The 12,308-nt window shown below is 45.0% G+C and overlaps 2 protein-coding genes across 5 annotated transcripts in view; one reads left to right on the forward strand and one right to left on the reverse strand.

Annotated features, from left to right (window-relative positions):
* Positions 1 to 12,235, reverse strand: part of RHOF (ras homolog family member F, filopodia associated) — a 22,476-nt gene extending 10,241 nt beyond the window's left edge. For 2 of the 4 annotated variants that reach the window (XR_004082064.1, XM_031059455.1), the window contains exon 1: positions 3,666 to 4,292. Coding sequence is in view for 3 of the 4 variants with exons in the window: in XM_031059455.1 (XP_030915315.1) it covers positions 3,666 to 3,977 (312 nt within the window). In the remaining variant the exon portion in view is untranslated. Of the gene's footprint in view, positions 1 to 3,665; positions 4,293 to 10,714; positions 10,938 to 11,952 lie in introns of those variants that run through there. The other 2 variants (XM_031059457.1, XM_031059456.1) reach the window with 2 other exon arrangements.
* The window catches only part of SETD1B (SET domain containing 1B, histone lysine methyltransferase), a 52,247-nt gene continuing 51,146 nt past the window's right edge, over positions 11,208 to 12,308 (forward strand). The window contains 3 exon segments of the mRNA XM_031059440.1: positions 11,208 to 11,291; positions 11,418 to 11,610; positions 11,688 to 11,744. Of these exon segments, the coding sequence (XP_030915300.1) occupies positions 11,208 to 11,291; positions 11,418 to 11,610; positions 11,688 to 11,744 (334 nt within the window).

The following is a 12,308-nucleotide window of genomic DNA, read 5'->3' on the forward strand; positions in this document are numbered from 1 at the left end:
CCCCGAAAGGCACCTTGGTGCTGGCACTGCCAGTGACTCACGGCTTGTTTGCCACCGATTTATTGCTTGGGAAAGAACCGACAGCTCTGCTCGTCATCTGCTCACCATCCAAGGTGAGCTGCAATGAAAATAACTGGAATTTCTCATTTTAATTGCAGGGATGCGATGGCCCCAGGCTTCCATGTGGCGTTTTTGGTACCATGGATCGCAGGGGATCACAACCACTGGGTATGTTTGGCTCTTATGATGGGGATCATAACTGCTAAATTATGTTTGGTTCCAATGCACAGGTCAGGGGAGTGACACTGAGTTTTGGACAGACCTGCTCAGGTGCAAATCCATCACCATTCAGCACAAAAAAACCCCACGTTTCTTTCCTGGCAGGAATTAGCAGTGTACTCTATCTTAAGTAAGTTTGTTTATAAGAAATAAAAATTCCCTCAACTTTTTTTTTTTTTAAATACCACTTGTGGAAATAGCAACAAACCCCTAAGGACACGCTAGGGTGTAGCAAGACCGTTTAATTCAAGTAGGAAAAAAAAAAAAAAAACCCAAACCACAATTCGAGCAAGGCTTTTCATTTTCCCCTGCGCAGTTGTGTCACTAGATGGCCTTCCAGACCCGATACAAACACCGCTGCACTCGGGCAAGGAGGATCGTGCTTTGTGCACAGGGCAAACAAAAAGCTAGGAAAGGATATTTCTGCAATAGACAAGAAGAAGGATCTGTAATACTTAACACAGTATCATATAACTCAAATTACAACAATAAAAAAGCGTTCAAATTCACATCTATTTAAAATTCACCATTTTCCTATGGAAAAAGTTGATGCAAGCACATAGAATTTGACAAAAAATGCTTTATGAGCCATAGGCTTATAAATCTTATCTGGAATACAGGAAAAGCCATCAGCTCCTGTCCAGTGTAATGGCTGAGAGCGTTCCAATGGCACAGGAATGGATGGGCCAGGAAAGAATTTGTTTTATCCTGAAGTGGTTTATTTGGACCTGGCTCAAACCCAGTATCACACTATGTATGACACAATCAGCAGCTAGAGTTAACAGTCATCCTGTAACTGAAGAATTCAGGGGGATTTTTTCAAGTCAATTATTTCCATAAAAAGGTGATTTTCGGGGGGATAAAAGTATTTTGTGGTTCATTATTAATTTGTGAAGTTTTGCTTTTTCTTTTTGTTTTTGGGGGTTTTTTTCCAAGTTTCACAAAACAATCTTTACATTTCTCACAGCTGTCTCCTTGTACATTCTATACTTAAAGAAACTTCTAGATTTGTACACCTTTAGATTTGGCATGAAACAACAAAAAATAAGCAGATTACAAATACAACTGTAAACACTCCAAAGTGTTTACAGTAATGGATGTTCTACTTGTAATGAGTCAACTTATTATGGATGAAATACAACATTTCAGTGTCTCAGGTACTTAATTTTAATTAGCAGCTATGCAGTGCTTTAGACATATCATTTGGGTTTGGGCAAAAGCTGAGCCTATTTTGCTGACTCCAAAAAAAGCAACATCTAAAATGGAATTGTGCCACTGATTTAAATGGAAGAAGATTCAACCCTCTATTACTGAAATTCAAATATGATCATTACTAATTGCAAGTGTCCTTCTCTAGTTCAGTTTTGGCCCGTACATTGATTTTGGCACAAGTTCTTTCATCAAAAGCTTACACATCTGCAGCTCAGGGGTCAATGTGTGTTTGTGGAGATTCTCAGTGAGCACAACCAAGCCAGGGCATTTGTGGGGTATGGAAAATATCTGTGCTCCAATCCTAGTGCCAATTTGTTGCTTCATGATCACCAAGGAAAAAGTTAGGAAGGAGTGAAAGGTTGGCACACTGCTTAGGAAAACTGCTGGGACTTTGTGATTTTTAAAAGATGCTTTAACACTCTGGATGGTATTGATGGGTAATTCAGGTTAGTTATGAAAACACCCCCAAAAAGACTCACAGATTAGGTTCAATATTGTTTGCACACACCATCTGCTGCATACTCCTATTGTTAGTTTATTTGGTAACACACACTGGACAAGAATGGGGACCTGTTCTTCCTTATTGTCATCAGAACTATGTTCCTGAAATACACTTCATTTTTTCCTTCCCAGTTTACAAAGACTTCAACATAATAACAAACCCCCTTTATGTCCAAGGGAATATTCATAAACTTAGTTAAGAAAGTGCATAACAAGACAGAGCCTTAAATATTTATTTTTTAACATTACCAGTGACATTAATTATTTGTGCTTTCAGCTATGAAGTCCCACTCCAGCATGTACTGAGCAAGAGCAATGCCTTGAAAAATTCACTATACAAAAGACAGACCCTAAGAAATGGGATTTACCAAGTAAGTCAAGTGAATCTCTGATAAATTTCAGATGTTGTACAAGGCCAGCAATTGCTTGTCATGTGCACACAGATTCTTACTGAGGGAGTCTCTGCCCCATGGAATTTATTATGGGCAGGGCACAGAAGGAAGGGGGAATTATGATGGGGGAGAGCGGAACTATCCCTGCACACAGCACAAAGTTCTGGTGACAGAATCATTGTGAGAGGAGAAGCCTATGACAAAGCAGGTGTATACTGCTCAAGGTGATTCCTCCTGTTTACAGAACAAATGAACAAAATTGTTTTTCAGTTGTGCTTTTGCTCACAGTGCCAACACTGCTCTGACCCTCACTAAACCCTCCACACAATTTCCAGAATCAAAGCTCCCCAGTGTCCTTGACTTTCAGCTGCTTCTCAGTCTCCATTTCTGCAGTGTTTCTCGCTGTTCCTCTCACACATGCAGAGCTCAACCATCTGCTCCTCATGGCCTGATATTTTACACACATGCCCCCACCCTGAAAAATCCCTTGGGCCACATGATTCACCATCTATTCAAACCTTGCCATGTGCCTGGTTTTTTGTGTGGTAGCTCCTACTGATGTCAATCCCTTGTTCCATAAGGGCTCTCAATTGCCCTTTTCACTGAAGGCAAGGTGGCTGTAACACCTGCCAATCTCTGAGACGTTTAACCCAGCCTAAAACATTATTACATTGTTGTTTGGCTGAGTAGGAACCATATTTTTTTTCCCAGTGGGAAGTGCTGCCAGAAAGGCATTAACTTTCCAGACTATTAAGTAATATGGAAAAATTATATTTCAGTAAGAAAATTTCCTTTCTGCCTTTTCATGCCTTAGAAATAGTTCCTGTTTCACTTGGCTCAAGTAGCCCCTGCACTAAATCAGTGCAGAAATCTTTGGATAAACTCTTAAGTAAAATCTGTCCAAATGCTACCAGGGAGTTCAGAGGGTTGGGAAAGAAATCAGGACAAGGGTCTGCAAGGGGAGGTGTGAGACAAATTAAGACACACAACTCATCAAAATCAGGCAGAGAATATTCAGTCAATCTAATGTAGTTTGGACAAACTTTATTCATAAACCACACACTCATGACTACCTGGTGAGCAGCTATTTATAGGAAACACAAACTATATCTTGGCTCTTTTCTCTGGTATTCTTTAAATCAGGGGTGCCAACTGTGTGGGCCAAATATGGCCACCCTGATACATGCATGGCCAACGTGCTGTGTTTTGAATTTCATCTTTCATTAGAAATTGAGTTCTTGGCTTTGCAGCTGTGGAGGAAAACCACCCCATTTTACAAACCTGAAGTAAATCAACGTGGTGACATCTCATCCTGATACAGTAGGTGCTTAGAGGCAGTTTCAAGTTTCTGTTGCTCACTAAAGCGTGAACTCTCAAGCCAAATTCTGTTGTGAAAAATGGGTAGCAAAAGGTTAGGATCATCCTATGCTTTTCTGGAACATCAAACACAATGAGTGATCTCTGAAAAACATGAAATGAACAGGTGAGTGTCTGCCAACACCTCCACAGCTCTGCCCCCATGGATCTGGGGATGTCTCCAGATGTGCTGAGCCACGGGCAGGAATTTGTCACCCCAGCAATGCTGGATCTCATCCCCTGTCTCTGTGCTGGGAAGGCATTCTGGGGGTTTGGTGTAGAGAGAGGGATCCAGAACACCTCCTTTCAGGTGAGATCTGCAGTTGTGTTTGCCATGGGAACAGGCAGAAGCAGAGGGTTCAGGAGTGAGGCACAGCCTTGCTCATGGCTGACAGAGATCAGGGCTCTGAAACAGATCTGTGTGAAATTAGTCACCATCTGATGATCTTCTACATCCAGATCTGCGGCAGAGAGCACATCCCATCAGGAAGTAATTTGGGGAAATTTAGGGAAAAGGGCTACAAACAGCTTTGCTTGCAACACAATGTGTTCTTAGCCAGTATCCAACCAATCCCTTTAGTATAACCTCTAAAATCCCTTTGGCTTAGGCCTTCCTGTGTTTTCATTACCCAACATTCCACCTAACCCAGAAAGCATGAAGATATTATTTTTTTCAAAATTGGAGCACTCTCTGCAGTATCTGCTTCCTTCAGATCTCTTTTCCCTTCTCTCATTCCCAAATTATGTAATTTCCTTGTGGATAGAGATATTTTCTTTTAATGTACTTGCTAGTTCAGAACTCAAGAGGAGTGTGTGTTAATTAAGATGACCACAGCACCAGGGGAGGAGTTGCATTCAGCTGCTTTAGCTTACACAGGAGGGATTAATATGGAGTGGGTGAGTCAACTGTGGATTACCAAATCTGGGTTACACTCCCCAAAATTCTGTTGGAAGACTTCTCTAAACCTGAAATATGTGGAGTAGTACTTTTTTTGTGTGGCTGTACAGAATATCAAGTTTAAATGAACCCAGGTTTGGCTTCCTAAATATGCTTTTCACTATGTGAGCTACAGTGTGTCCTGAACAAGTGTGTGTTTTACAGAGCCATGAGTCAGGCCTTGATCAACACCTCATTCCTGCACTCTCGCACCTGACCCAGGCAGGAAGCTCTCAAACCTTTTGGACAAGGATGTGGGGAAACTGGGAATGTTCATAGAGGGAGAATAAAAGATGGTGAAGTAGGCTATAAGAGAATGGGCTGTGGGTGAAATAGGGCCATGTTTCTGCTGAGTAATGCATAGCACTGACATTACCATGAAGTTTGCATCCTCCCTTCTGATATCTGTGCAAACTTCCCACAGGAAGGCAGCAATGGCAGACTGAAGAAATGATAAAATCTTCTATTTATACGGGGGACACAAAAATTTCTGCCTGTTTCTTGTGGAGTGCTGGATGTATGGGTAAAGCTAAGCAGGAAGCACTTGCTCTGTCATTGTCTGGCTGGCAAGATGCTCATTCATAGAGGTGGAGGTTTGGCAGGAGCCAGAGGAGCTTGTGGCTTGTCAGAGCATGGCCAGGCAGAGCACAGGCCCAGACTGAACATTTCTCAGACCTGAGAGCAGCCATAACCTGGCCAGAGCAAACCCTGACAGGAACAGTGATGCTCCAAGCAGGTTAATTAATAACTTGAGGCGCTGGAAATAAAACCGGGTTGTAATCGAGTGATGTTTGCTTTAGAGTTGTGATTCTTGGCCTGTGCCTGGTTTGTGGGAGCTGGTTGGGCTGACAGTGCAGAGTGGCCTGGCTGGATGTCCTCGCTGAGAGTCACCAGAACAGGTCAGGAAGGTGTTCAAGCAGTGCTGTGGGGTGGTGAGGGCAGGAACAGAGAGCAACAAGGTCTCAGTGCTGGGTCTGGCACACTGCCCTGCCCTGCTCCACACCACTGCCCTGCTCTGCTCCACACCTCTGTCCTTGATGGCACATTTCCTGTGTGTTTCACCCTTCCTACACACATCTCACCCTTCCTGAATCTCCTGTAACAACAGGAACATTGTCAAGTTCCTCATTGCTTACTGGGATTAACATAGTTGTTCTGATTTCTTGAGTTGGGGAGATTTCCTGGTTAAAACTGTTCTAATTAAACTTAGATCTCTCATAAGGCTAAAAACGCCCCTGTGTGAATGGCAGCTGGATCTGCTTGTAAAATGTCAGTGCCCCAAGACCTTTAATGGTCTTGGGAGTCTAACAATAGTACAGACAGTGCCTGCTCAAAGATAAGGGATCCAGGCAAATGGAAGAAGGAAGCAAATACAGCGTACCCAGGAATCAGACATCTTAGACAAAAAATTTCTAAGTACAGAACACATCTGGCTGTGTATTTGTCAAGTATGTTCTTGGCTTAAACTACACACACAGCACCCACAGCAAATAATTTCCACTGTAAGTATGAGTGGGCACCTCCATTTTCCTTTTAGGACTCAATTTTGGACCTGGGAAAAAGTGTTCTCAGTCGAAAGGCCTCCAAGCAAGCCTGGGCTGGTCACAGCAGAGCAACAGCTGCACAAGCTTAAATTCCTCTCCCCACCCTGCTGTACAAGCCGTGCCCCTCAGTCCTGGGCCTGGAGGAGAGGAATGTCCAGCTTTCCTGCTTCCCTGCCAGCTCCACTGGCATTTCCTATCCCACAGCCAATTGCAGGTTAGGCACTGACAACATGAAGTGCTTTTTCATGTGGGCAGTGCTGGTGGAACTAAGGGTCCCTTGTGGCCAGAACCCCCTGCAAATGTTCCTGACACTTTTTTCACTCCCCTTTACGCAACGCGTCAGGCGCTTGTGATAATTTACTGCCACAGGAGCCTCTTCCTGCACGCTGCTAACTGCGAGTCCTTCCGGACTGCTGCCAGGCACTGCCCAGGGAGAGGGAAAGACAATGTGCAGGGGAAGGTGTCAGGAAGCAAAGAGAGCCCTGTCCTGGATCAGCAACTCCCAGGACAGAGACAGGCAGAAATGCAGCAACAACTGCGAGGGTTTAGTGGAAACTAACTTCAGTTGGGAACTAGCAATGGCCTGCCCTCTTGAAGGTTAGAACAACTAAAGTATCTGGAAAAGGTATTTTAATTTAAAACTTACCTAAAAAAAAGAAAGGAAAAAAAAAAGCTAAAGCAAGTTCAGAAATAACTCAGAAAGTAGACAAAGATAAGAACAGAGCCTGCAGGAGTCAAGTCTGAACAAAAGGCATGGGCTACGAAAGGAGAAAACCACAAATGGCAGGGGTTGAAATGTAAAACCCACAGTTCACTGTGAAACATGAAGGATGCTGTTGTATTCCACACCTCCTCTTCCTGGGTGTAGCTGTCTCCACAAGATGAAGGGCAGTACTGAATCAAGCTCCTTCCCTCTTCCTGTATTTTCTATTCAATTATTTGCAGGCTGTGCAAGTTCTGCTTTATTTCCCCTCTCCATATGCCACACTCTCCTCCTGTTTTTTTGGGTTTTTTTTTTAATTTTTATTCTGAACTGTGCCTTTGGCCTCTCTCCCATTCCTTTCTCCTCGGTGTGTGCCCCCCACTCTGCCAGGATCTGCTGCCTTTGTAACCTCTGCTGTGCACATATGCTGCCTCTTCCCAACCCTCCTGCCACCCCCTGCTCCACCGAGTGTCCCTTCTCTCCAGCGTTTTTGCCAGCCAGGAACGGAGCAGTTTTGCCATGGCCACGGCTCCCGTTTCCATGCTGCCGGCTCCTCTGCAGCGATCAAGGGGGAGCCGTGCTTCTCCCCTCGCCCAGCACAGGCAGAGGCTGTGCAGCTGCTTAGCAACTGCGAGCTGCTGGAGCTGCTCAGCCTTCACCCACCCGGCGCCTTCGGGCCCACTCGGCTGCAACCCAGGACTCGGGGGACCAGCTGGGGCACTCCCCACTGTCCTGTCAAACAATAAATCACGATGCAAATCCTTAACTGCAGGATTGAGAGCAGTGGCAGCAATGTCAAGGGCAAAACAAAGTCCCGGTCTCGTGTCGCATCGCACCAGTGGGAAGACACTGCTCTCATTTGTAAGCTGAACTCATTCCATTTGATATTTGTCATCGGTTTCTGGCTGCAACGTTTTATACTCCATCACTTATAATCAGAATGTGCCTTGTATGTGCTGCATGTGTTAAAATGGCTCCCAGGTCCCCAGCTACCATCATATCCAGACTGTTTAATGAAGTGTGCAGAGACACAAGTAATTTAATGCAAAAATATCCTTTTAGGTTACTTATTTATATCTTAATTTCCTTCTGATGCAAGCTTTGTAAGTGCCCGGCATCTTTAAATGGAACACTCTTGTAATTCTCTTTTATTTTTGTGAAACTGTACTGTTCAGGGGCCATGAAGCACTGAACTGTTTTGTAATTTGATGGCTTTAGAATGCTGATTAGAATTGCCAGCCGTCTTGATTTATTTCATTTTTTTTATAAGCTTGAAAGCACTCTAAAAAATAACCAGTTCTACATCCTGATAGGATCACAGCATTTCAATGGCAGCAGCATTTCAATAGGCAAGAAGCAACACAAAACATTCTGCAAGTCAGGTGTTGAAATAGCTTCTTTATTCCTTTATAGCTCAAGAAAGATTAGATCTCTGAAAGCACTCACTCCCTACCTTACAGAGGTGGCTTTGTCATAATACTTGCAGAAATAATATGATCACATACAATTTAAAAAGTAACACCACCCCCAGCTATGGCAAATAGCCAACATATCCATAAAAATTTGTCTGGATTTTAAACACAATAAATGTTTGTTCCACTGTTGGGTGTCACCATGCATCTCTGCACCCCGGCAGCCAAACAAGCCAGCCTAGTGATTCCCTGTCATTGTTCAAGGCTGCCATCCCATGCATCCTCAGAGCATGCTGGGACACAGGTGAAATCTGTCAGCAGGTTGCTTATTTTGGCTGACAATTCCCTAGACAGATCATCTGCTGTTCTTAGGAAGGAATGAAAAATTTCATGGCAAGAAAATCTGAAGGCAAATACCCTGTCCATATTCCTACTCAATATTCCTCTGATATTCTTAGCCTGGTTTCCTAAAAATAAAACTGTCTAATGCGACTGCGTTGTTCCATGTAATTTTCCCCCCTCCTTCCTCCAATCTCAAATTTGGCAGGGGGGAAGAAGTCCCTAATGTATTTAGGTCTTGAATGAACAGCTGGATACAGAGGGAGGCATCACATCTAAAAAAAAATATGTAACAGGAGGGTCTCAAAATGTACTTTGTAACCACCCTGCCCCAGACCTCTCCTCTTTCTTTTATGGGTCCTGCAACCACCTGTTTTGTGCTCTGCATTATTTCATGGCTACATAATAGACACCAGGGCAGGCAAGTGTTGCAGTGTGCCCCTGGCTCCCTTCCAGCTCCTAAACTGGGCTTTCTTCCCATGCAACTGGGGTGTGGCAAGGGATGGTGTGGAACCAGACCTCCTCCTGACACAATATTGACACTGCTGAGGTGTGTGTACACACACCCAGAACCGGGAAACACCCACCGTGCAGATAGGTTGTTTATCTGGAAGAAGACATAAAATCATAACCAACCAAGTTTGTAGGTGACACTAAGCAATATCAGAAGGGAATATCAAATAAAAATAATAATTTAAAAAGGCCATTGCAAGCAACAACGCTGTCTAAGACGTCTAGAGTAAAGCCATACATGCAAAACAAAGAGCACAATTCTGCAGTACAGGGTTGTCATCCCAAGAAGGAGCAGATCTGAGAGTATTTCAGCTGCCCTGCTGGGAAACCAGCTGAACGTGGGCTGGAGTAATCCCTGTGTGCCTGACAGACACATCTGAGCCAGGAGGGCTGCTGGCTCGGGCACGGTCACTGCCGATGGCTCTGTCCCCTTCTGCCCAGATCAAAATGGTGACAAACTGGAGCAGGAACAATTACAGGATTAGTAAAGATGGACCCGAGGGGGAGCTCTGCAGCCTGCAATGGAGTGTTTAAATGCTCAGCTTGCACACAGCTATGAGGGGATGGAAATCTGGTCATGGAGCATTCCTCTGCCAAGGAGATTGAGGGACAGTCACATCCAGAAACTGAAAGCAGAAACTAGACAAGTTTAAAAAGGTACTTTGATTTCTAGTCTGTCAGAAGGATTTTCGATGGAAACAATTTACCCTTATTTTACTCCCTTTCACAGCCCATTTGAAAAAGAAAATCTGATCTTTATCTAAGATGCAACTATGCTGCAGTTAAATTCTTTCAAATGAGAAAAGGCCAAAAATTCATAAAAACCAAGAGACCTGCATAATGCAGGAAGTTGAACCAGATGAACCTTGGTCTCTTTTGTCTTTTATAATCTATTAATCTAGTTTTCTTGCACAAGCAGTGGATTGTGACTTTAAAATCTACCATATAAAGGATTCTGTGTACAAGGCAGTCTAAAACAAAATGTTGTAAACAGTCAGGATCATTGTTTGGCAGAACAGCTGCATATTTTTTATTTCACTTTGCCTCTCAATCTAATTTGCTCTTGTTGCAACACTTTGCCAAAGAAATTAAATCACTTCTTATTGATAACAGACAGTGATATAATTAGCATAAGAGTTTTCCACTCAACAATGCCAGGCAGGGACGCTGTGGGCAAGAACAAACTCCTTTGCTTCAAGAATGTGCACAGAGTCACCACAAGCTGTTCAGAGAAAAAAAATCTTCCCCCCCCCCCCTTTCCCCTGAAAGATCTCTTTATCTAAAGAGTCTCACGCAGCAAACCAGGGTCAATCTAACTCAAGTATGAAAGTCTGGTTTGACCTTTCTGGGATTTAAACACGCTGTACCAGAACATTTCTCTTTTCAGATACGAGGTTCAGCCATGAAACCACCCACTCTGAGAGCACAACTGGTCTCAACTGCCTTGGCGACTTTTAAACTACACTGAAAAATATAGTCATTTAGAAACTCTAAAAAACAGAAAGAAATTTTCGGCTCAGACTTACAAAAACAACTTCCAGAAGTGCTGAGGACTCACACAACTCACTGGGGCGGCACGGCAGGCTCGCTGTCCAGCGCCTGCTGCCCCAGCAATTTCTGGCCCTGGTTTGCACGTACGCAGCGCCAGGCACACGCGTTAGGACCTCTCCCAGCTGGAGCACTTCATGGATTCTACCACCGGGAACAGCCGTCCTGGACAATGATTAATCGCAGACAAAGATCAGAGTCCTGGAAAAATATGCAGAGAGATGCAAGTACAGACAAAGCTGTCTAAGCTCCCACAGTATTATGGTCTGGCTGTGTCGCTTCAAAGCTGCATTAGGCAGAGCTGGTTTGCTTCAGGGTTGAACAGATCAACGTTACGGTTTAAATGCTGGTATTGCTAACAGCCAAATATATATCTAAACATAAATCTTAAATCCCAGGAAAGTTAATAGCCCGATGCTGTTTAAATATGCCTTTTTTTAGTCGCTTCACGTGCTGACTTAACTCATTACGATGCAAGCTGCAGAAACGTTTTCACTACAGTTCAAAAACCCCTGCAAACACGAGCCCAGCTCTGCGCCGTACTTTGATCTACACGTCGCCTCTTTCGGCCATTTCCAGGAAGCTGAAATGCTTTTCACCTCTATTGAGAGATACCAGAGGAGCATTTTAATGGTGTTCAGCTAAGAACAACGTCACCGTTCCTTCCGATTTTGCCAGCAGACGGTCACTGGGAGCCGCTGTGACCCGGGCCGGGTGCTCAGGGCTGGCTCCAGCGCGGGCCCGGCGCTCTCGGCCGGGCAGGGACCGAGCGGCGGCTCGGGCGGCCCCGGTTCTGAGCGCCGCAGCCCCCGACCGGGCTCGCAGCGCTACAACGCCAGCCTGGCACTGCGGAAGAGCTTTGGTTTTGTTGTTGGTTTGTTTGGTTTTCTCCCCCTCCATGGGAACGTGTTCTGTTTTGTGCGGACGGTTTGTCGCTTGTTCTCGACATAGAGGCTGACCCGGTGAAGAGCGAGGGGGGGAGCGAGGAATGGAGCGATGAGCGCAGTTGTTGCGAAAGGCGCGGGTTGCGGTGCCTCCTTCGCGGCAGCACCCTGCTCCCTCGCAGGGAAACAGCCCTGAGCCTCGGCACATACCACAGCACAGGTTGTACAAACCCACGGAGCGGCTGGTGCTGAGCCACAGGAGCAGCGGGCAGGGCGCACCCTGCCCGGCACATGCCGCTCCCGCAGCCAGCCTCTGCCAAGCAGCCACTTACCTTCTCCCTCCCTCAGAGTCCGCAGGACGGTCCTGCTCTAGCCTTACCAGGGAGGCCACCTCTCTACAGTGTTTGCTTTTCCTCCCTGTCCTGCCCTCTGAAGTGGTTGCTCAAGCCAGGCTTTCCTGGCTCACCTACTCTGGGTCTGCAGTAAGCACAAGCTGCAATTCCCCGCAGAGCACAGCGAGGCTTGTGAAGTTCCAAGATAACCGTCAGCCTCCACTCAATGCGAGCTGCAGCAGAATCTGCTCGGGGAAAAAAAAATTCCACCAAAAAAACAAACCAGAAGGAGAGAAAAAAAAAAAAAAAAAAAAAAAAAAAAAAAAAAAAAAAAACACCCAAATAAACACTCCACG

The sequence above is a fragment of the Geospiza fortis genome, unplaced genomic scaffold (genome assembly GCF_000277835.1).
Source record: "Geospiza fortis unplaced genomic scaffold, GeoFor_1.0 scaffold145, whole genome shotgun sequence".
NCBI lineage: Eukaryota > Metazoa > Chordata > Aves > Passeriformes > Thraupidae > Geospiza > Geospiza fortis.